Source organism: Chiloscyllium plagiosum, chromosome 5 (genome assembly GCF_004010195.1).
Source record: "Chiloscyllium plagiosum isolate BGI_BamShark_2017 chromosome 5, ASM401019v2, whole genome shotgun sequence".
Taxonomy (NCBI): domain Eukaryota; kingdom Metazoa; phylum Chordata; class Chondrichthyes; order Orectolobiformes; family Hemiscylliidae; genus Chiloscyllium; species Chiloscyllium plagiosum.
The window spans coordinates 100777083-100802126 of record NC_057714.1 but is presented as its reverse complement, the minus strand read 5'-3'; the positions used below and the strand labels follow the sequence as shown (position 1 = coordinate 100802126).

The window sequence follows — 25044 nt, the reverse complement described above, 5'->3', positions numbered from 1 at the left end:
CAGAGGAGACAGCTTAAAAATACGGGGTAGACCATTTAGGACAGAGATGAGGAGAAACTTCTTCACCCAGAGAGTGGTGGCTGTGTGGGATGCTCTGCCCCAGAGGGCAGTGGAGGCCCAGTCTCTGGATTCATTTAAGAAAGAGTTGGATAGAGCTCTCAAGGATAGTGGAATCAAGGGTTATGGAGATAAGGCAGGAACAGGATACTGATTAAGGATGATCGGCCATGATCATATTGAATGGTGGTGCAGGCTGGAAGGGCAGAATGGCCAACTCCTGCACCTATTGTCTATTGTCCGCCTTTCCTGACTGCCACCCGCAGACAGCGTGCAGCCCCAATCCCTTTCTTTCCTCCTTTCTTGCTGCTTTTGGCTGCGCTCCGCTCTCCTCCCCTCCGTGTCTCGTGCCTGCAGGAGACTGATGCCAGGCACAGCAGCAGCAGCAAAAATAACCTGCCGCTCCATTGCCTGGCACAAGACAAGTGCAGAGGGGTGACTTGAGCAGCCACTGCTGGCGGAAAAAGCCTACTGCACCTGGTATTCCCAGGCGGTCTCCCATCCAAGTACTACCCAGGCCTGAGTCTGCTTAGCTTCCGAGATCAGACGAGATCTGGCGTTTTCAGACTAGTATGGCCGTAGGCGCTGGCCCCTGCCTTTTCTCCCTACTTCAAGGCGTGCTGGCCAGCCACATTTTCTTTCTTGCTCTTTCTCTTTATCCCCTTTGGCTTTTTTTTCTCTTTTCTCTTTGCTCTTCCTCCTCCGTGCGTGTTTCCCTCCCTCCGTCCCTCCAGCTGCCTTTCAGGCCAGCCCTTGCCCACCAGGCTCCTGTAGTCTCCCACATCCCCACACAGGCCAACTGCAAGCCCTCCCCCTGCTTCATAGGGCTGCAGCCTGCATTCTCTCATCCTTCCACACTCCTCCACCCCTCCATTTCGGAATGCCAGGCACTGACCAGTGGGGTACCGCACGGATCAGTACTGGGACCGCAGCTTTTTACAATCTATCTTCAGGATATACAAGATGGTATTAGCAATAACATTCGCAAATTTCATCAGCTGGGTGGCAGGGTGAAATGTGATGAGGATGTTAGGAGATTACAGGGTGACCTGGACAAGTTAGGTGAGTGCTCAGATGCATGGCAGATGCACTTTCACGTGGATAAATGGATCCTTATCCACTTTGGTGGCAAGAACAGGAAGGCAGATTACCACCTAAGTGGAATCAATTTAGGTAAAGGGGCAGTACAGAGAGATCTGGGGGTTCTTGTACACCACTCAATGAAGGTCTGCATGCAGGTACAGCAGGTAGTGAAGAAGGCTAATAGCATGCTGGCCTTCATAACAAGAGGGATTGAGTATAGAAGCAAAGAGGTCCTTCTGCAGCTGTACAGGGCCCTGGTGAGACCACACCTGGAGTACTGTGTGCAGTTCTGGTCTCCAAATTTGAGGTGAGACATTCTGGCTATTGAGGGAATGCAGCGTAGGTTCACGAGGTCAATTCCTGGAATGGCGGGATTATCTTACACTGAAAGACTGGAGCGACTGGGCTTGTGTACCCTTGAGTTTAGAAGACTGAGAGTGGATCTGATTGAGACATATAAGATTATTAAAGGGTTGGACATTCTGGAGGCAGGAAACATGTTTCCGGCCGAACCAGAGGACACAGCTTAAAAATACGGGGTAGACCATTTAGGACAGAGATGAGGAGAAACTTCTTCACCCAGAGAGTGGTGGCTGTGTGGAATGCTCTGCCCCAGAGGGCAGTGGAGGCCCAGTCTCTGGAGTCATTTAAGAAAGAGTTGGATAGAGCTCTCAAGGATAGTGGAATCAAGGATTATGAAGATTAGGCAGGAACAGTATACTGATTAAGGATGATCAGCCATGATTATATTGAATGGTGGTGCAGGCTCGAAGGGCAGAATGGCCTACTCCTGCACCTATTGTCTATTGTCTATCAATGCACAGAACCTTTTTTGGTTAGAGGAGGACAGGTGGGAGACACTACCCGAGTAGTGTTTCGGGTAAAGGAACCACCAAAATATAAAGCCTCACTGTGATTGTGGTACATTCAGGGGCATTCAGAAGCCTAATGACTAGAAACAGGTCTTCCCCTTCTTTCTGAGGGAAAAAGATGAAAATAAAAACCTTGAAAATTTAGCGAAAGAGTTCCAATACAAGAAAACGTTCAGGCCCACCCAATCGACTATCAAATGGACTGTCGCTTTGTGGACAACATCATGTCATCATCAGTAACAACCAAAAGCACCATGAGAATTAATTCACTGCAACCTTCGTGGCCTGGACTTTGATCTACAAAATTTATTTCTCACCATTGATATTTTTCCACTAAAGTATTTGCGTCAAACAGTTCTTCTAATTAATGAGTGAATGTGTGCAAGTCGCTTTTTAGAGGGGGCATAGCTTAAGTCAGATAGTGATAAATTAGTAATCCATTTTTTATTGCCATTTGTTAAAGAATAAGGTGATGGCTGTGGGTGACTTCTTTGGCAATACCTGGCATGTGTTGCCAGGTTACTATGCGGGCATGACAGATCCAGTCCCCACTTGACACGAAAATGGAGAGAACAGCACCCAGACAAACATGGGCATCCAGTCTGTCTAATTCTCACTGCTTTTTACAGCTCTGTTGCAGCCATCCAACTGGGCTTGTGGTCGCAGCTTGAAACTTTAGTTCTAGTCAGGGGGCCATTTATTTACCTCCATGCAATGGGGAACTGAAAAAGGTCCTGCTCCAATTTCCACTGGACAAAAGTTCTGGTTGCAAATTTACCATGGCTGAGGTCCCATGACAATGTTTTACCTGGGAAGGCTTTTAAACAGTTGTTTTTCAAGGTACATGGTCAGTTTAGACATTTTAAAGACTGACTTTTTTCTTAAGTGATTCTTTGGTCAATTATTCGGTTCCACTTTACTTTCCAGCCTCCGTTAGCCAGCAAATATGATTTGCTAGCGAACGTCTGCCTGGGTAACATGATTTAAGAAGAGAAGTAACACGAGAGGGATAGGAGACAAGTTGGAATGCCTGCCATGTGCTTTCTTCCCTCCTGTCAGTTCTCTCACCCTTGTATTCACAGATAGTAGTAACAATGGCCACGAGTTTACGGGTTGGAGGTGGCCCTGCATATTTTCTGGAAAACTGAGGGCAACTGTGCCTTTGCTGGTTATGAAAACCAGATTGTGACACGCATAGGCAGCTAATTGCCTGGAGTTAGACCTTCTGCCTCTCCAGGGGATCATGTCCATTCCCGACAAGCTGGCAGCCATTTGGATAGGTGGCAGCTCTCCAGCACCACTGGGAATTCTGGCCAATGGAGGCACTGCGGCAAGGCTCAGCTCAGCGGCTATCAAGGAGGCCAGGAGTGCAGGCAAGTGGCAATGGGGCTCTTAGGAGCCAATCAGATGTAGTCACAAAAGGTTGAGCACCACCTCCCCGGCCATTCCCCTTCCTCACCTCCCAGTAAAATCCTAACCCTCATCCCGAATGGACAAAGGCTACTTTTCCCAGATCAAGCGGAGCACATACATTAAGCAGTGAGTTGTTATAATCTGAAAGGCACTGTCTGGAAAGGTGATGGAAGCAGATTCAAAAGACACTTACAAAAAGGAGCTGGGTAAGTCCCTTGAAGGGGAAAGACTCAAGGGAAACAGCAAACTAATTGGATAACTCCTTCAAAGTGCTATCCCAGTCATGAAGAGCCAAGCGGCCTGTTTCTGTTCTGTAAAGTTCAGCAACTCTGCTATCATTATGACAATATATTAACAACTGGCTAGCATTTACATTAGAACATTCTTTAGAGACTCAGCAAACACAACAGATCCTACTTTGAAGGAAGGCATGGCAACGCAATCATAAGTCAGTATTGACTGTCTTGTCCACACCTGCAAAGAGACAAATTATTCTGCAGGCTCTGGCACAGTTACTTGGCAATCGCTTCCTCTCTGACTATGGTGCAGCAGTGGGGTACAGGTGCAATGTTGTAGCCTCCTCTGCACTTTTTGAAGCAGAGGGTTTGGGCGATGTGCTATGGAATGGCACAGAGGACAATTCCCCATACAAGGTAAAAACAATGACTGCAGATGCTGGAAACCAGATTCTGAATCAGTGGTGCTGGAAGAGCACAACAATTCAGGCAGCATCCGAAAAGCTTTTCGGATGCTGCCTGAATTGCTGTGCTCTTCCAGCACCACTGATCCAGAATTCCCCATACAACACCACCTCAACTTTAAATGGTAACAAATTGAGGCACAGGCTTGGGGTCATTAAGCTCAGTTGGCTGGATGGCAGCATTGCAATTCAGATTGATGCCAATAATGTCGGTTTAATTCCTGTACTGGCTGAAGTGACCATCAAAGTCCCACCTTCTCAAATTTACCCCTCACCTGAGGTGTGGTGACCCTCAGGTTAAACCACCACCTGTTGCCTCTCTATCATAAGAGAGTGGGACTATGGTCATTTTACCTTTTACCCATCTACTCTGTTACCTGCCTGCAGAATCATTAGCTTGTTTAGTGACAATGCCTTTGAAGGCTTTCCAAATTTGGAATTCCTCCCCCCTCATGGAATGGTTACAAACATGAAGTTTATAAGACTGCTATGTTTTGGGACTGTCCTTAATTTAATGTATAATGAAAGAATGATGTAGGGTGGGGAGACAAAAGACCTGGGATGATAAAGGATAAAAGGGAACTCTTACTGAGTTACTGGAAAGAAATTGCAAGATGCAATTCACCGCAAATTCTGCTGCCAGGTCAATTAGAATATAGGGAGTGGCACTCACCATAAACAGCAGAACAAAATTCATTGCTCTGTGTTTGCTTTCCTAGTGTCCACTCACTTTGAACCTAAATAGATGCTTACAGTATCTCTGCCGTGCCTTGTCTTTTAGCATAGAGAGGTAGAAATGTGTTGCTGGAAAAGCGCAGCAGGTCAGGCAGCATCCAGGGAACAGGAGAATCGACGTTTCGGGCATAAGCCCTTCTTCAGGACTTTTTTCTCAGCATAGAGAGGTAGTCAAACAACTGGTCATGAACAGTCAAGGAGATCATAAGCGGTCTTATCTGTCTCCCAGTCAGGAAAGGTGGTAAAATGTCCTGAGTGAAGGACAGATGGCAGGAAGGGTTAGGGGGGATAGTTTAGAAGGAATGGGGTGCATGACGGCCATTAAGGGAAGATGCTGCATGCAATAGTGAGAGTGGTAGACTATAGGACTTTGGGGGAACGCGGGTGCAAGAGCAGAGATGGAGAGAATGAAAACAGAAGGAAGATAGGTTTGAGCTATAGGGAGAGGCTGAATTGTTTGGGGCTATTTTCCCTGGAGCGTCGGAGGCTGAAGGGTGACCTTATAGAGGTTTATAAAATCATGAGGGGCATGGATAGGCTAAATACACAAGGACTTTTGGGGGAGTCCAAAACTAGAGGGCATAGGTTTGTGATGATGCTGCTCCTTTAACAAAGTGAGGTTGTCCTTTGTTTTTTATTCAGAGGGGTCGTAAATGCATAGGTTCCGAAATGTTTGCATTTGACGAAGCTTTTAAAATTAAAGTAAAACACTTGTACAATGAAAGGGTAATGGTCAGTTCTCCTAGTTCAGCTTTTACTCTGGTTTGATTTAATGTGATAGAGATGTACAGCATGGAAACAGACTCTTCAGTCTACTTCATCCATGCCGACCAGATACCCTAACCTAATCTAGTCCCACCTGCCAGCACTTGCCCCATATCCCTCTAAACCCTTCTTATTCATGTACCCATCCAGATGCTTTTTAAATGTTGTAATTGTACCAGCTTCCACCACTTCCTCTGGCAGCTCATTCCACACACGCACCACCCTCTGCATAAAAAGATTGCTCTTAAGGTCCCTTTGATATCTTTACCCTTGCCCCCGAACCTATGCCCTCTAGTTCTGGACTCCCCCACCCCAGGGAAGAGACTCTCTCGACTTATCCTATCCATGCCCCTCATGACTTTATAAACCTCCATAAGGTCACCCCTCAGCCTCCGACACTGGGAAAATAGCCACAGCCTGTTCAGCCTCTCCCTGATTTGGTTTGGTTTTTTGCCGTCTGGCTGTTTAGAGCTGCTAGTCAAGTTTTTTTGGAGCTGCTGGTCAAAGAAACAGCTACACAGAAGGTGTTCCATGCTGGATCTCTCAGCCACCTCTCTCTCTCCTGAAAGACCCTGAGTGTAATTTTACCATTTTTTTGCCAAGGGTGTTTAGGGGGTATTTGCAGGAATTTGGAACAGCATGATTAAGTTGGGATAAATAGCTTTTGGGTTTTTTAAATAGTTAAGCTATTCTCCATTCTGTTCTCTTGTGTTTGTGTTTCATTCCGCAATCTTGCAAATAAATTCTGTTTTGTTTTAAACTAAATGTTTGAGCCAGCTGTATCACTCCTGTAATATCCACATTACACTTGCTTAAAACAACTCGCAAAGTTAGGGTCTGGACTACTTTATTGAAATGTTTTGAGGGTCCAAAACAGGTTTAAGGTGAGAGGGAAAAGATTTAAAAGGGACCTAATGGGCAACTTTTTCATGCAGGGGGTGGTGCATGTATGGAATGAGCTGCCAGAGGAAGTGGTGGAGGCTGGTACAATTACAGCATTTAAAAGGCATCTGGCTAGGTATGTGAATAGGAAGGGTTTAGATGGATGTGGGCCAAATGCTGGTAAATGTGACTAGACTTTTGTAGGATATCTGGTCAGCATGGACGAGCTGGACCGAAGCCTCTGTTTTCCTGCTGTATATCTCTATGACTCTATGACTTGAAGAAGGTGGCACTTACCTTTACAGGGCACCTTTACAGAAGGTAATTACCAGCTATGGTGAGCATTTCTCCAGACTGTGAACCGCACATTGACTACTACATTGAAGGCTGACAATCCAAAGATGTGCAAGCCAGGTGAATTGGTCACGCTAAATTGCCCACAGTGTTAGGTGTGTTAGTCAGGAGTAAATATAGGGGAGGGGAATGGGTTTGGGTGTGTTTCTCTGCGGAGGGGCGGTGTGGACTTGTTGGGCCAAAGGGCCTATTTCCACACTGTTAAAGCTCTGGTTAGGCCCCATTTGGAGCACTGTGTCCAGTTTTGGTCCCCACACCTCAGGAAGGACATACTGGCACTGGAGCGTGTCCAGCGGAGATTCACACGGATGATCCCTGGAATGGTAGGTCTAACATATGAGGAACGGCTGAGGATGGGTAAATTCAGAACAGAAATGCGGAGACATTTCTTTAGCCAGAGAGTGGTGGGCCTGTGGAATTCATTGCCACAGAGTGCAGTGGAGGCAGGGACGCTAAATGTCTTCAAGGCAGAGATTGATAAATTCTTGATGTCACAAGGAATTAAGGGCTACGGGGAGAATGCGGGTAAGTGGAGTTGAAATGCCCATCAGCCATGAATGAATGGCAGAGTGGACTCGATGGGCCGAATGGCCTTATTTCCGCTCCTATGTCTTATGGTCTTATGTTGAGAATCTAAACTAAAACAGTTGAGAATCTAATCATATGATGCAGTGCACTGCTGAGATTTAAAATTAAAATAGAACACTTGTACAATGAAAGGGTAATGGCCAGTTCTCCTAGTTCAGCTTTTACGCTGGTTTGATTTAGTGTGTAGGGAAGTTAAAAGCCCCCACAGTGATGAACATTTCACCACCACTGATAGTATAATAAAGTGCAAGAGTGGGTCTGTGAAGGCACAGTACATACTTGGGTGAGAAATGTAAAACTGCCTCAGAAAAGTCCCTTGGGAACAAATGGAAGCTATCCATGAAACTCATTGAAATGGGCTCTCAGCGAATTTATTTTCCAAGAAAATTCAACCCTTGGTTCTGTGAATCTAGTATTGTATTTAATCGGAAAACTGGAATAAATGTTCTGTTGCATTCTTCAATACCATGTTACACGTATCTAGTTTTAATGTTACTAGGAATAAAGTAAGTATTCCCACATCAGGTAATGATACTCTGCTGGAGGCAAAATACAACCAACTGTCTTTATGGTTGTTATTTAGAAATCTAACTGAAGATCAAGTAGACATCAAATAATTTAGGGATTCAGCACCTCAACTGTTGTGAACAGGGATCTGTAGATAGGCAAAACCAAGTAACAGAGCTAATTTATTCTTAATTATTTTTTAAGCTAAAAGGAAGTTCTAACAGTGAAGTTGCACATTCAAGCAAGAATGAAGCCTGGTGTTGAGGCAGTGAATACTCTATTTTGTATCTCCCCATTTTAAACAAAAATGAACTGACAGTCTGCAGTTCTGATGTTTAAAAATGACACTCTTAGCTACAAAACTTTCCTGAGAAAAAACACAGCTATCAAGTTTTTGCACCAAGAAGACTGTGCGAAGGTTGGTTGGTTGCTCCATTTCCTTTTCTCTCCAAATTCATTGTGAAAGTAGAAGGAATTCCTTGTGACATTGTCATTCCCCTTTTTGGCACAAACGTCATTAGCGGTTGAGATGGCTAACTAGAATCCAGCAATTATAAACCTACAAGGCTGTAGCTCTTAAAGCATCTCTCTTAAAGGGAGTAAAGCCAAGGAAGGAATAACCACAGACTATAATGAAAAAGAACAGAGCAGAAAAGGCGAAAATATAAAGAGAGATAAGCAACAGCAATGAAAGAAATAAACAAATATTGCACTCTACTGCACAAGAGAAAAAGATCTTCAACAAGAAAAGGAAGGCAAACACTTAAACCATGGACCAGGCAGCCAATTACATGTTTACTGAATTATAGCTATTTAAGCAAAATAAGCAGTTTTCTTTACAGATCAAGTGACAGATGATTGAGCAAAGACAGCTTTGAAAATCCGAGATGATTATAAATCCTATCTCTTATAACCCTTTTCAAGCCTTTACCCACAACCAAAGTAAGGCTCACAGGTCTATAATTTCCAGTATTGTCTCTACTTCTCTTCTTGAACAAGGGAACAACATTTGCTATCCTCCAGTCTTCTGGCACTATTTCTATAGATAATGACGACATTAAGATCAAAGCCAAAGGCTCGGCAATTTCCTCCCTGGCTTCCCAGAGAATCCTAGGATAAATCCCATCCGGCCCAGGGGACTTATCTATTTTGAAAATCCTATTTGCTATTGGTAAGGAGGGGCTTTGCAGAATTAATTTAAATCTGGAAGGTAATTGATGACCAGCTCAAGGTAAGAATATTTTTAATTGCATTCGTAGGATGTGGGTGTCGCTGGCTGGCCAGTATTTATTGCTTGTCCCTAGTTGCCCTTGAGAAGGTGGTGGTGAGCTGCCTTTTTGAACCTCTGCACTGCAGGTTGACCCACAACACTGTTCGGGCAAGAATTCCAGGATTTGGACCCAGCGACAATAAAGGGACTTCAGAATTTCACCTCATCAACTCATTACAGAGATAGTAACGCTAAGAGTCAACCAGTCATCACCTCTACCTGGAAGAATCTTCTGGACAAGAAAAATGCCAGACCATTGATGCATTACTTGAAGATGGACACATGCATGAAGCCACAGTGGCAGTCCTTAGGTGCTACCAACTCTGTTGCTATGGTCAGCAAATTACACCAAACCAACATAAGCTATAACAGATGCAGTTATAGTCACACCTATCCAAAACCTATCCAGCTTCTCTTGATATTTGCAAAGCATTTGGTACCAAGGGATGCTGGGCACAAACATGCAGGAAATCTTGTTGCAGAGGTCATGCCAGTTCCCAGAACAAATCACAGGTGATCACTAAAAAAGTACAACACCACAACACTGGCAACAAAGGAATTGTCAGGTGGCTTAATAAACGCAAACACATTCATGAGGTTCAGAGTCAACCAAATGAAAGGCAAGTTTTGAAAGATAACCCAGAGTTCCATATTATTAACTTCTCAACATCACGTTAATGGTACATGGCAATCAATCGCTTTTACCATCAGTAAGGTCATGTGTCCTGAAAAGGCAAGACACCATACACTGAAAGCTAAAATCAACATAGGAGCTAGTGCCAACGAATTACCACCATGCATCCTGAAGATCATGTAGCTCACCAAGTGGCACTCCATTGTTCACAGAGTATAACTGATCACCAATTTGATTCAATGGCAGAATCACCCTGCTGTGTCAATAACATGAGCTTAACTAGGCTATCCAAAATCTTCTACCTTTTATCAACGGTGTAGCAGTGTTGGGGTTCCCAGTATGCAGAGATCCTGTGTTTTCAGGGAGACTTTGGGGTGGCACAGTGGCTCACACTGCTGCCTCACAGCGCCAGGGACCTGGGTTCAATTCCAACCTTGGACGACTGTGTGTGTGGAGTTTGCACACTCTCCCTGTGTCTGCATGGATTTCTTCCAGGTGCTCTGTTTTCCTTCCATAGTCCAAAGATGTGCAGGTTAGATGAACGTGCCTTAATCAAGTGTAAATATAGGATAACAGGGTAGGGGAATGGGTCTGGGTGGGTTACCCTTTGGAGGGTCAGTGTGAACTTATTGGGCCGAAAGGCCTGTTTCCACACTGTAGGGATTCTATGATTTCACAAATCATGTGAAACAACATCGGCAGTGGCAGGAGAAATCACACATGATGCAATCCAGTCAGATAAAGCTGAAGACATCCTCAAGGTTGATCTGTTACACTTTAGCCTGAGCCAGTGTGGACAGTCGTAATTGGCAACTGCCGAAGCTAAGCAACTACAAGAGTGACAAAGGATGGTTATCTAGGGTTGACCTGACATTATTGAAGTAACTGAGAATGTTCAGTCACTTTAATGTACAAAAATGAATTTGATATATCATGCCAAAAACATTAGGCCAGATATCAGGTCCACATTATACCAGGGACACATATTTATAGAACGCACTAAACACGCAAATCCGTCTAATAGCCAAGAACATTGAATGCTTCCTGAATGTATGTGAGTGATGCCAAACATACTAACCCTAATGGGGGAAGAGGTCTCTACAAATACACGGTGTATCAACCGTTCATTAGATGAAAATAGCAAAGGTGTATTCACAGAGCACAGGGAAGATCACATTCCTGTGATGGATTACTTTTTCAAATTTTGCACCGTTCAAAGATTTAACAACTCAAGTGAAACTATTGCGGGCATGATGCCATCTACTTTCAGCTTATTTAGTATCCTGCAATGGATAGTGTCTCACAAGGGATCGCAGTTCACTTGCAAATTGCTTAAGACATACACATGTTCATACATGTACTAAATGAGAGGTTATCCATATCAAATTGTCACCCAACTATCCACATTCAAAAAGGCATATAGTATATACCATCAAGTCAACGGTCATCAAAAGTTGAGCAAAAGAAAATTAATTTATCATATTGAATTGCTGCATTATTGCATTAACGGGGCAGCACGGTGGCTCATTGTTTAGCATTGCTACCCCACAGCACTATTGACCAGGGTTCAATTCCACCTTCAGGCAACTGTCTCTGTGGAGTTTGCACATTCTCCCTATGTCTCTGTGGGTTTCCTCCTATAATCCAAAACATGCAGATTAGGTGGATTGTCCACGCTAAATTGCCCATAGTGCCCAGGGACGTAGAGGCTATTTGGACTAGCCAAATGCAGGGTTACAGAGATAGGGTGGAGGGACACTCTTCAGAGGGATGGTGTGGACTCGATGGGCCAAATGGCCTGCTTCCACAATATAGAGATTCTATGAAGATCATACGGTACCACTCAAGAAGGCATCACTAGCCCCAGCACAACTTCAGCTTGGGAGCTAAGTGCGAACAACTTTGCAGAGAAACCAACTGTCTAACCATTACAAAGGAAATGAAAGAGATACATGCTACCAAAACAGAACACTGGGCGTACAATGCAAATCAGGGGAATGAGAAACCATTTATTTTTATAACAGGAAAATATGCAATCAGCCCAGATCATATGAAGTCATCGCTGATCACAGTGATACCTTACAAAGGTGTGAGGGGGTACAGTACAACACGCCAATTATTATTGACAGTATGAAGAAGAAAACTCTGATGATAATGATAGCGGACAGCAACCAGTATCAAGGCAACCATATTCAACAAAGAACAATGTGTGTCTCCCCAGACAGGTAAAAGATTATTAGCTTAGGATGAGTTGTCAAACCCTCAAAGAGTTTACATTGAAATTTAAATTGCCAACCTTATAAAATTTGTAAACACCTTTTTGTATAATTATCAAATTAACAACACATGTGCGTACAACCAGGTATATCTGTGTTGGATAGCACTTATCTTTGGAGAGGGAGCATGTGATGTTATATCTCACAGTCTGTGTCAATAAACCTTTAAGAAAAATACATATATTAATCATCACTGTATTACTGCAAGTGACTGGACAATATAAAGGTCTCAGACTCTACCTTAACTTGCCATGCTGATGAAAGCTTGCTGCTGCCTGTAACCAATAATACACAGCCATTTGGTTGAAGCACATTCAGTGTGTTTGCTGCAAAAACGACTGGCATATTTTGCAGGTGTGACATTTACACAGCACAGAACCAAAACGCAACATATCCACCCCCAAGACTGATCACTGCTGGCAAACATGACCAGCTACCTGGATTTATGCCTGCATTGAGATAATATTTAATCATAAATTGTCTGTCAATGTAATTATTCACACACTCATGACTATCCAGTAACTGCTGTCAAAGAACAGAATCACAGTTTATGTTGAATTTGGCTGGCTGCATATTGTCAGTACTTTGCTTATTGCAAATAGTTGAAGGGTATGCTGTTTGAGAACATCTACCCAGTCTTTGGGATGTGCTACCTATGTGCTGAGCAACACATCAGTTCTGAAATTCATGCATCATTTGTGTGCAATAGAGTCATGGAGATCTACAGCAGAGAAAAAGCCTCTATGGCCCATCACTTCTGCACTAGTCAAAAGCAACCACCTAACTGTTCTAATCCCATTTTCCAGCAGTTGGCCCATAGCATTGTGAGCCTTGGCATCATGCGTACACAGTTTAAATGTTATGAGGATTTCTGCTTCAACCACCCTTACAGACATTGAGTTCCAGATTCCATAAGATCATAAGATATAGGAGAAAAATTAGGCCATTCGGCCCATTGAATCATGGCTGATTTGTTTCTCAACCCCATTCTCCTGCCTTCTCCCGGTAACCTTTGATACCCTTGCTAATCAAGAACCTATCTAGCTCTGCCTTAAATACACTCAATGACTTGACATCCACGACCCTCTGTGGCAATGTGGTCAACAGATTCATTAGCTTTTGATTGATGAAATGCTTCCTCATCCCAGTTATAAAGGGTCATTGCTTCATTCTGAGGCTGTGGCCTCGGATCCTAGACTTTCCTATTAACGGAAACACCTTCTCCACGTCCACTCTAACCAGGCCTCTCAGTATTCTGTACGTTGCAGTGAGATCAATCCTCATCCTTCGAAACTCTATCGAGTACAGACCCAGAGTCCTCAAACACTGCTCATATGATGCAGCCATCATCCCTGGGATTATCCTTGTCAACCTTCTCTGAACCCCCTCCAAGGCCAGCACATCCTTTCCTAGATTTCCACCACAGTCTGAAAGATTTTTCCTCAAATCTCTTCTGAATCTTCTGCCCCTGACCTTAAATCTATGCCCCATGGTCATTGATCCCTCTATCAAGGTGAAAAGTTTCTTCCTGTCTGCCTGATCTATGCCCCACACCTTAATCATGGGCTCTCTCGATTTCTTTTGCTCCAAGAAGTACAATCCCAGGCTGTCCAATCTCTCTTCATAGCTAAAACTCTCCAGACCAGGCAACATCCTGGTAAATCTCCTCTGCATCCTCTCCAGAACTGTACTCAATACTCTAGCTGAGTCCAAACCAAAACCTCTCTGCTCTTAAACTCTACACCATGGCTAATAATGGCAAGTAGACCATCTTAATCACTTTATCTATCTGTCTTGATACCTTAAGGGACTGGGTGAACTTGCACACCAAGGTTCTTCTTATCCTCAGTGCTTCCTGGAATCCTATCATTTAAATGAATCCTTTGCCTCCTTTGTCCATGGCTGAAAGTGATCCACAGGAAGTCCTTCCAATTTAGGATTGTCCATCAGGCTTGCATATGTGTGCACACTGGAAGTTATATATGTTAATGTATAGGGTGACGTTCATAGCAGACAGAAATAACACACATATACACTGTGCCTGTTTCAATGCAACTACCATTCACTGGCTTGTTTCTCTGGGCAATGCAATGACTAATCATAGCCCACCTGCTTTGCTTAAAATGTAGATAAGGTTTAGCAATTAACTGTCAATCATCATAATTAAGTGCATTCTTCATGGTAATGCCACAACCAATCAGAGTCCATATGCCAACTAATCTGTATTCTCCTCTTCTGCAGTATATATCTTATTTCTTTTCCCACAAATTGGTATCCCTGTGAATTGTCCTGATGGGTGCAAGATGAAATGCTTCCACAGTATATGTTTTCTTTTTCAGCAAGTCACATTGTATTATTTATACCGTGACTGATGAACTGCTTCGCAAAGGCATGGTTTGTCTATTGGATGCATGTTGAGTGGTTGCTTCTCAGATTAGAGTCTGATCTTTGTGCAAATTGTGACAACACTGGGGACTCTCGATTGTCTTTTCATAACTAAGATCCATAACCGTGAGCCGAGTGAGCTACTTGCTATTCCCCAGGCCTTCCAAACTAATCAAAGTTTTGTGAGTGATGAGTCATCTGATTGCCAAAGGACACACACTATTTAATATGCCACAAACCATTCCTTATCTTGTTTAATACAGAAAATGCTTGTAAACTGTGTTCAGAATAGGTGTAATTGAAAATGTGTGGCTGTTCTTCGAGTGACAGAGTGTCATGTTGGAAATGAGGGTCAGTTGGAAAGTCTACATTCTCCAAGTAAATAGGTAGCCCAATCCCAATAGCAGTTGATCCAGAGCCAACAAGAATGATTGTGTGCAAGGCAGCTCACTAACACCATTGTGAGGTGGATCCAACTTACTTCAGGTCCTCACATAATTTTGGAAGGATATATCTTTATGCTCCATGATATTGTATCTGGTGTACAAGAACACGTTTTAAAAATATATATTTAATTTTGGCTGTTGGAAGTTTGAAACACAACAAGAGATGGTGAAGTATTGTCTTTACAATTTAATTGAACACTGAGAGAAATTCTAGTCCCTTGATTTGTTCTATTAAGACCACAAAATATGAGTTTCACTGATTTCTAGTTAGATAAAACATTTTTTGATTTACTAAAAGCAAATTATAACAAATTGAAGTGATTTGTGATAAAGTGGCAATGTGTTATATAATAGGAACAAAACAGATGCAGTGTATATGAACTTCCGAAAGATAATAGAAAAATCATCTGGCAACAGACTTGTTGGAATGTTTTACGAAACTGGTATAAAAGGTGCAACAATACGGGAAGTGAATTGGTTGACAACCAGGAAACCAAAACTGCTAAGGTATCCTTGGCTGTTTCAAAAACTGGAAAACAGTTCGAAATTTCTTGATGTAATGGGCAACGTTGGGCTGCTATAGACAGGTTAGTGGAATGGGCAGACTGGAAGCAGATACAGTCTACTGTCAAGAAATAGGAGGAGAAGTGTGGAATGAGAGATATTGAAAAGTAAGATGAACAGCAAGGGGGTTGGAGTACATAATTTCCGGTGAATGTAAATGTTCATAAGTAAAGCTATACAAAAGAAGGCTATTGACATGGGTTCAATAAGCAGAAACATAGAGTACCACTCTGGTGTGGCCTTCCTGTGACTCCAGACCCACAGTAATGTGACTGACTCTTAGCTGCCCATTGAAAATGGCCCAGTGAAGGCTCTCAGCTCAAGGCAACTAGGGCAATATCTGTCAGACTTGTCATCCAGATACTCATCTCATGGAAGAAAACAATTAAAACAAAAACATTCAGTATCCTAAGCTTTATTAGTAGGGGTATAGAGTAAAGGAACAAGGAGATTATGCAGAACCTTTATAAGGTACTAGTTAGACCTCATCTTGAGTACGGTGTACAGTTCTGGCAGCATATGTTAGGCATGCATGGGAGGAAGAGCAGAAGAGGTTTATGACAATGTTTCGAGGGATAAGTAACTTCAATTATGACAGCAGATTGGAGAAATTGAGATTACTTTCTGTGGAGAGGAAAGGGAAAGAGGAGATTCATTTGTTTTCAAAATCATGAACAGTAAAGTCAGAAGAAACAGGTAGAAACTTCATGCTTATAAAAGGATCAAGAGGATTAGAATTAAAGGAAGTAAACAAGGAATAGACACATACCTGACAGAACCAATCATTTTGATGTACCTGTGAGAAGTATGAAAGAAACAGTGGAACAAAAATGTAAGAGTTTATACAAAATAGGTTATGGGAAATCAAATCGCAGTTGAACTTGCATTGAACGGAGCTTTGAGATAACATAGGAAGCCCTTATATAACTCAAAATGCCTACAAATGTCTGGGCTCACATTCCTCACTTCGCTTTCACCCACTACACATATCATCTTTAGTTCTGAAGAGTGATCTGGTAGAGATTGAAAAAAATGTTTTCATTCAGGATGGAAATGACTGCTGGTGCAAGCTCATCGAGGATGTGGGCGAGAGCATCTTGCAGCCAATTATCTGTAACTGCTGTAGCCTCACTGCTTACTGTGCGGAAGATGATGCTTTGACCTTGTCTGAGATCGGTCCATCATGGCAGGCCTGCCCTTGATTTCGCACTCTATCATGGCTCAACTTCACTCCGTTTGGCACATCTATGCCTGTCCTCGGATGCTGCCTGAATTGCTGTGCTCTTCCAGCACCACTGATCCAGAATCTGGTTTCCAGCATCTGCAGTCATTGTTTTTACATCTATATGATACGCATGCGCAAGTTCAGAAATCCGAAGTTATTAGTCCAGCACTTTGTTTTATCACAAGCAACCTTCTGCTGGATCTTATTCTGCCAACGAGAAGGCCTGGCAATTGCCACAACCAATTTTCAGGTTATTCAGAACTGTACACCGTATTCAAGATGAGGTCTAACTAGTACCTTATAAAGGTTCTGCATAATCTCCTTGTTCCTTTACTCTATACCCCTACTAATAAAGCTTAGGATACTGAATGTTTTTGTTATTATGATTTTACTATACAGCATCCACATTTCCACTGCCCTGTTCCAATGGACAGAGATCTCTGAAGATTCAACATCAAGTGATCGTCAGTTTGGAGTTTGACTACTGGGTAGTTGAAGACATCAAGAAAGGTCTAGGTTGTTCATGATGTAATCCATGCAGTAGTATTGCTGAAAGAAACACATTTTGTCCAGTCTACCTCAGATTACCATAATACAGAAAGGTGTCTCAAAAGATTTGAGCAATGATAAAGTCAGCTGTTTCACATAGTTACTAAGCAACAGCAACATGCGTGGCATTTTCCACTTACAGGATGCTGCAGTCAAGCCAAAAGGAAGCTCTGCCCATTGTAAATGAGTAATATGGTATATGATGTGGGGTGCCAATGTGGTGCCAGGTATGTAGGCTGCAGATCCCAAAGACTGGCCCACTATGTCCCTTTGGGATATCTAACAAGCAAGGTACTGAATGAGGAGAAGAATGAGAGGAGATCTCATTGAGATATAAAATTCTGACAGGGTTGTACAAACTGGAAAGAGGAAGATGCTTTTCCTTGTTGGGAGGTACAGAACCGGGGGTCATGGTCTCAGAATGTGGAGTAGACCATTTCAGACTGAGATGAGGAGAAATGACTTCACTCAAAGGGTGTTGAAGGCTCTGGAGGTCAAGCCACCCAATATGTTTAAGAAAGAAACAAATTTCTAAAGGCGAATGATGTCAACAAAAATGTGGAGAAAATGGGAATCTACTGTTTAGCTAAAGGATCACCTCTGATCTGGCTGAATGGTGCAGTAGGGTCTATCTCACTCCTATTTTCAACATTTCTCTGACCGTACTCAAACAGCCCACGCTTGCAAAACTAAAAGTTCATTATATATGGTTGCATGTTTGGACATAATTTGTTAAATAATCATGAGTGTGCTAAGTGATTTGCTCACAATCAATTTAAGATTAAGAGTTAGGCTCACTGTGTGGAACACATGTACACTGGCTGCTACACATATGAATACATAAGGCTCATTTCTTTGTAGACTGAAAAGACATATACATACACTGCACCTGTTTTAACCCAATAAAACAGACAATGGCTATTCTCTGGTTTGTTCCTCAGGGCAATACATTGACCTATCAGAGTTAGTCTGCCAGGTTTAAACTTAAACGGAGGTTAGAAGTTAACTGCCATCCAGTTGGTGCATTCTCCATGGCTACATGTCACATTATCAAAGTCCACTCCCAAGAAATTATCTTACTCTTCTCATACAATACAAAAATAGTGTTCCCCTTCACATTAGTATCATGTGAATATCAGGATTAGTGCAAAATGAAGTATCTACAAAATGCATTTCTTACTTTCAGCAATACTCAAGTCTTGTATGAATATATCACTATATGTTAGTGATTAAATCAAATATATTTATGAGCGATGATGCTTTCATGTATTTCTGTGTACTGAGATCCATGAGCCCCGGTCTAACATCCAACGTGGTGGCTACAAAGATTATAAGTAATTCTTAAAAAGACTAAGGGAACACTGACAGCATTTTACTTTATATAATGTAGGATATTGGTGGTTTGATCCGTAAAGATTATTTTCCATGGTCATGGAATTAGTGATCAGAAAGCATCATTTTAAATCGTTGCTGAGTCTGGGGAATGAGGTGGAAGAAATTTAATCAGATAGTGATTTGTTGGTATGTGAAATTCATAGCCTGATAGAATGGTTGCAGCATAAAAGGAGGCCATGTGGCCCACTGTGCCCATGCTAGCAAGAACAACATACCCAGTTCCACTCTGACACCTGGTCCCCTTAGCCTGGCAAATTTCCTTTCCCCCTTAGCCTGGCAAATTTCCTTTCAACGTACCGATCGTGATAAAGGATGCTGTTGGTATACAATCAGGAAAATAAAATAAATATTCATATGCAGAAGAAGAATGAAAGGGAATGTCAGGAGAACAGAGAAGCAGCAAGGTTGATTTTCTACTGCTGTTGAAGAAAAAGGCAGCATGGACAAAATAAAACATAAGAACTAGGAGCAGGATTAGGCAATTCAACTCCTTGAGCCTGTTCCACCATTTAATACAATCAATGGTCGATCTCATCTGGTCCTGACTCCACATTCTGCCCACTCTCTATGACCTTATAAACCATTACTAATTAAAAATCTATCTCCTCCCTGAACTTCTGCAGTGTCCCGGGATCCATAGCGCTCTGTAGCTGTAAATTCCACAGAGTCATAATCCTTTGAGAGAATAAGAAGCAGGAAAATGGGAAGTTCTTTGCTTTTAATTTCTTTGATTTCAACAATTTAATGATAATATTTTCACCAGTTAAAGCATGCCTCACTTATTCTGCAATTAATACCCATGTTATAAATGATGTTAGGACTCTTGCAGCACAGTGATAGTGCCCCTACCTCAGGGCCAGAAGGTCTGGGTTCAAGTCTCAGACATGTCACACTATGTGTTGATTTTTTTTGTTAAAATTCTGCAAATGATGCTAATAAAATTGTCTTCCCTCAATGTGCATTCTATGCCTACCTATCTGAAACCACATATGTGAAGATGAAAAACAATGACGACCTGCAGGCCTGTTTGCAGGCCAGTCCAGTGTGGCATTGACACTGCCTCACATTACATCTATTTGCCTACCCCTTTATTTATTGCCTGCACTACCTGGTATGGCAACTGTACCATTCAAGATCTAAGACAGTTACAGAGAGTGATGAACTCGGCAAAGGCCATCCTCCCATCTATGGAATCCGTCTACCAGGCCCGCTGTCAAGGAAAGGCCGCCTGCATTCTCAAAGATCCATTCTCCCCTAGCAATGTTTTTCTACACCCTCTTCCATCGGGGAGAAGGTACAGAAGCCTGAACACACGCACCAGCCGGTTTTGAAACAGTTTCTACCCTACTGTTGTTAGAATACAGAATGGACTCACAAACACTTAACATTCACCTGTACCTGTGCTTTTGTTTTTGCCGCTGTTTGCCTATTATTCATTTATCTATGCTACTTAACTATGTGATCTGCCAGTATTGCTCGCAAGACAAAGCATTTCACTGTGTCTTGGTACACGTGACAACAAATTGAATTCAATTCAATTCAGACTTTCCAACATATCTCACTCCAGTTGTAACGCATGATGAGCCAGCAAACACAGTTTTAATTTACTAAATATGCCATGATTTTTGGTGTCTGAAATACCCCAATTTTGTCTCTGCCACTTTCTCCCGCAGCGATTCAGTTATTTGTGGTTTAGGCTTCTCTGTCTGCTATGGGAGCCTCCCGTAAGGTGCCCATTGTTCATATTTGAGTCAGATATTGAATGCCATTTGTCTACGCAACCATGGGATATATAACAACTGAGCCTAGGCACGTCCACAAACACATACTTTCCAGCAGGGGTTACTGAATAGATATTGAGATTGAGGATCCTAGCTGACCTTTCCCATCACTAGCCCAGAAGTGTTATGGTCTGCTGCTCCATTGAATATTCGCTTTCTTTGTCCAGGTTAATTTCCACTGCTTGGTTCAGACGAGCTTGAGAGATCTGGAATCTTCAGAGGCTCAGTTCCATTCCATTTATCAACTGAACTATCACAAAAAGTTCCTTATGAGAGGGTACGCCTCCCCTTCTTAATCATTTTCCCATCCATGAATGAAATATGACAAATTGGCTCAAACAAAACCTTTTGAAAGCCATTAACACTGAGTGCTGTCCTCCTTCGAAACTGCATTTGATATGGTGATGACACAAAGTAGGAGAGATTGCTGCTTTAATCTAATCACAAATCCAATAGTTAATACAATTATTATTTAGGATTTAATGCAACTGAATGATACTTAATGCAGGGTTCCAACTCACTAATATAAATCAATGCTCATTTTAATAACAAAGTACAACAAGGAATTTTGATGTTAAAGACTAACTTGGCTTTAAGTATTTCTCATTTTTATACTTTCCCCGCTTCTCATGTTCCTGACACTTGCTGGATACAGTTCAACAGCCCTTCAGCACCACGTTTAAGTGGTAATTTCTTCAACTTGAACATTGACAGTCAATACCACAGACTGTCCAGCTGCATGCAGTCTTGGCCTTCTCCAACATCTACAGTTCCTGCAGGATTTGTTAGATAACTATTAGGAATGGGAATGTGTCCATTACCCAGCCCATTGTATCACCCCAACTACATCCTTCGGAGGGCAGCCAACCCAATGAAGACTGTAGATCACAGCCCAGAGAGATCTATCACAGCTCCTTCAGTCCCAACAGCGCCAGGAGAGGGTAGTGGGCACTGCTGGGACTGCAATGAAGGCCATGAAGAAGAGTCATATTTGTCACACATGGTGAACCAGGGTTCCTTGAGGAGGGAAGGATTTGACACCCTGGGAAGGGGAGTGAGAGGATTGTGTCTTGGAGGCCAGCACAAAGTGGGAAAGGGGGCATGATTTTCATAGCAGTATTCCCTACTTACACAAGAGTACTCTTTGAAGGAGGTATGCCCCCTGCCTTCCCTCCCTTTTACCAACTCTGTTCTAAAATCAGTCTTCCACCTGGCAATGTATTATGGCAGTGGAGGTGGACTGAAGTCCCTAATTGCCCTTTAATTGGATAGCGAAGGCCCTCAAGAGGTCTAAGGACAGGCAGCTGATTATGCATCATAGTATGGGTAGTGGGTCAGGAGTTGGCAGGAAAGTGGTAATCTAACCACATACCGATAATTTTTGTGGTGCCCAACTGAAAATGTCAGATTTTGGTGGGTTGTTGGAGGTGGGCTTAAAATCCAGTCTCAAATGTTTGGCTTAGTATCCTATTAGGCAGTACATTTAGCCACTCAGTGAACAGAAAAGTTTTGGGATAAAAGTTGAAGAAATTATCTCAATTTGCATTAGCTTATTAAACAAGGTATTTGAATAAGCAATACTTCAGGTCAAGCAGTTAAATATTGTTGAATGCCACTGAACATCAATTCTTGGTGTGTCATCATATTGGTAATCACTATCTAAAGACAGCATTGACAGGCGTGATATGTGCTAAGATGCTCTGCTTATTGCCTCATGTGCATCTTCCTTCCTATCCGACCCCTCTTCTCCTACAGCCCCATGCATCTGGTACTACATTCAGTCATCTCTATTCACCTATAGCTGTCATTTACCCAATAAATATAAGATCTGCTTCCTTATTAACTCAACTTGAGCTCATTATAAAATCAATATGGACTTAACTGCTGGGCCCTCAGGAGGAAAGGCAAAAAGGTCATTGGCAGAAACTTAAACAAACCCAGCACTGAGAAAAAAAATGTTTCATTACCAATGCATTTACTGAGGACTGTCATATAGTGGAACTTTCACACATAATAATCAGAGGTCGAATGTGTTGGATGTGTTTAAATAATTTGGAAATCAGACTCCAACATCATCTCCACATTCAAGATATTCCCTTGAAACAGTCTCAGCAATATTACAAATACAAATTTGAACCCAACTGACTTTGTCTTGCCATTGTTGCTCTTGTAATTTCTCTCAATGTTTTTGCTAATAACATAGACGCTGCTTAATGAGCACTGGCACAAATTTTAGCAGTTAACTGTTTACTCTGAAGGTAAAGCCAAGGGTTATTCTGATATTACCCCCATGATTGTCAATGGTACCAAAAGGGAGCAGCAACAGTAAAATATTCTGCCTGTCATTTATTTTTAATTGCAGCTGTATTTGCAGCATGGAGCTTTCTCACACCTAATGTATAGAATAATTGCTTGATTATTAATGTCAACTCTGTTTTTCAGATCAAATTATCAGCTCCACTCAAAGCTGCTCCAGGATCCTGTCTGAGAAATTGTTATTGGAACATACAACCATATAGATCTCCTGTTCAAGTGTTCTTTTTTTCAGTTTATCACTTTGGATTATTATTATATTAGGTCCACCTGACAAATAAAGCTAATCTATTTAAAGAACAGACTGCCTACCATCTACGCATTGGACAGCCTCTGGTAGTTTCCAATTTGAATGATAAATTGGTGACTCTAGATTATAACTAGATTGAAATTCCTGGTGATCTGTGGTATTATGAGAAATAACGAGATTAATGAACATTAAAATATTTTCATTTCCAATACAATAAGAGGCCTCTGGCTCCTCTCATGCACATAAGCTAGTAGCCAGCTCTCATGCACTGAGTTGAACAGGAAGATGAGGCATATTAAACTATTACAAATTAAGCTCTTTACCATTAAATACAGAAATTCCACTGGTGAGTTTTAGTGCTGAACTTATGGTCTTGCATCTTTTAGATTTATTCTGAGTTAAACGTTAACAAATGTACTTGTTATCGCTGAAGGCTTTTAGTGTACTGTCCACATTTGAATGGTAGTGTTGCTTTTTTAAAATATATGTTATATACATATGTAGCTTTTTTCAGCATCCCAAAGAAATTCCCAGCACTGACTACTCAGACTGCCACAGAGTGGTTTGAAAAGTGTAGTCTTTGCTTATCATTCAGTACATCAGACAGAACAGAAGTGCAAATTCTTATCTGGGAGATTAGAAACTCTTTGTTCTATTGGAAGTTCCTTGGGTTTGTGGGCAGAACCTATCATTCAGAGGAAGCACTGCTGGTTCACCTCTGGCTCCAAATCACTCCTTTTGCTGATGAGACATATTCACAAACGTTCAGCTCTAATCCTCAGTCAGAAACATAAATCGTTTGAGTATGTGGAAGCATTTTTGGAGACCAGTGAGGTCCATATAAAGTAAGCAGACACATATCCCCGTAGCAACACCTAATTTCCACAGCATGTCATCCTGATCTGAAAATTTTCAATCAGAGGAATAATTGCCCATGTTGCCTCTATTCTGTCCAAATGACTAATGACCACTTGGCTTGTGACCTGGCTTGGAAAGGCCAAAAGATATAGGAGAAACATTAGGCTGTTTGGCCCATTGAGTATACTCCATTGCTGGATCATGGCTGATCTCTAGCCCATGCTCCTGTCTTCTTTCAGTAATCTATCATCCCTTGTACTAGTAACAAACTCATCTTACTAATCAAGAAAGAGCCAGGAATTGCAATGAACTGTAAAGGAGCTAAACTGATATTCAGGGGACCTCCCTGTCTCACCTTCCTTCAGTCCAGCATCATAGGTCTGATCTTAGCACTCAAACACTCAAACAAGCAGTGACCTAAATAAAAACTAAAATGATACATTGAGACTAAAGCGTTATTATTATTTTATAAGTTTCCTTCTGTTGAATTAATACTATTTTGTCTTCTCATTAGATGTGCCCTTCAGAAAAGTAAATTGGATTTCACCATTGACAACAGAGGGGGAGCTAGTAAAAACACGATGGATTGTCAGTATTAGTCGGTCTTGTTTTTTTTAATAAGTCATCTCCAATCACAGACACATCTGAAAGGAATGGAGGCTAGACTGAACCAAACTATAAATTATACTCCATTACAAAATAATGCCTGGAAGTACAATAAATGCTGGAATTACAAGGAAATAATTATTATGCCTCCTATTTATTTGGTGGGTTCAAATACATACATAGGTTCTGAATAGCTTTTCAACCCTGGATAATTATTACCTGGTAGGCATTCGTGGCATCGGAACCAGCGGTGGCATCATGTCCCAGTGTGCCCAGCTTTGCCTTCAGTTTCTGATGAGAGCTATGCCTGAGGCAGTAGATGACTCCCGATGCAATGAGGACCCCAATGATGCAGACGATGGAGATTATTGTTAAGATAATAAATTTAGTTGAGTCCTCTTCATTGGCACGTTGGGGGAAAGCCAGTAGTTTACTCTTCTGAAGGTGGTTAAAGGGGTGGCGGGGGAAAAAAAAGTGGGGGGAGAAAATAAGAGAAGATAGTGTTATAATTAATTTTGCGGGTGTTATATTTTTCT

General features: G+C 42.1%; 1 protein-coding gene and 1 non-coding gene across 3 annotated transcripts in view; both read right to left on the bottom strand.

Moving 5' to 3' along the window:
- ptprn2 (protein tyrosine phosphatase receptor type N2) overlaps positions 1-25044 on the bottom strand; it is a 944464-nt gene that overhangs the window by 146377 nt on the left and 773043 nt on the right. Inside the window, exon 13 of one of the 2 annotated variants that reach the window (XM_043690698.1) lies at positions 24728-24946. The exons of the other annotated variant lie outside the window; for it this stretch is intronic. Coding sequence (XP_043546633.1) covers positions 24728-24946 — 219 coding nt within the window. The remainder of the gene's footprint in view (positions 1-24727; positions 24947-25044) is intronic. 2 annotated transcript variants of the gene reach the window in all.
- Positions 523-641, bottom strand: LOC122550401. The gene has a single exon (XR_006311848.1). It is a non-coding gene; the product is annotated as a 5S ribosomal RNA (ribosomal RNA).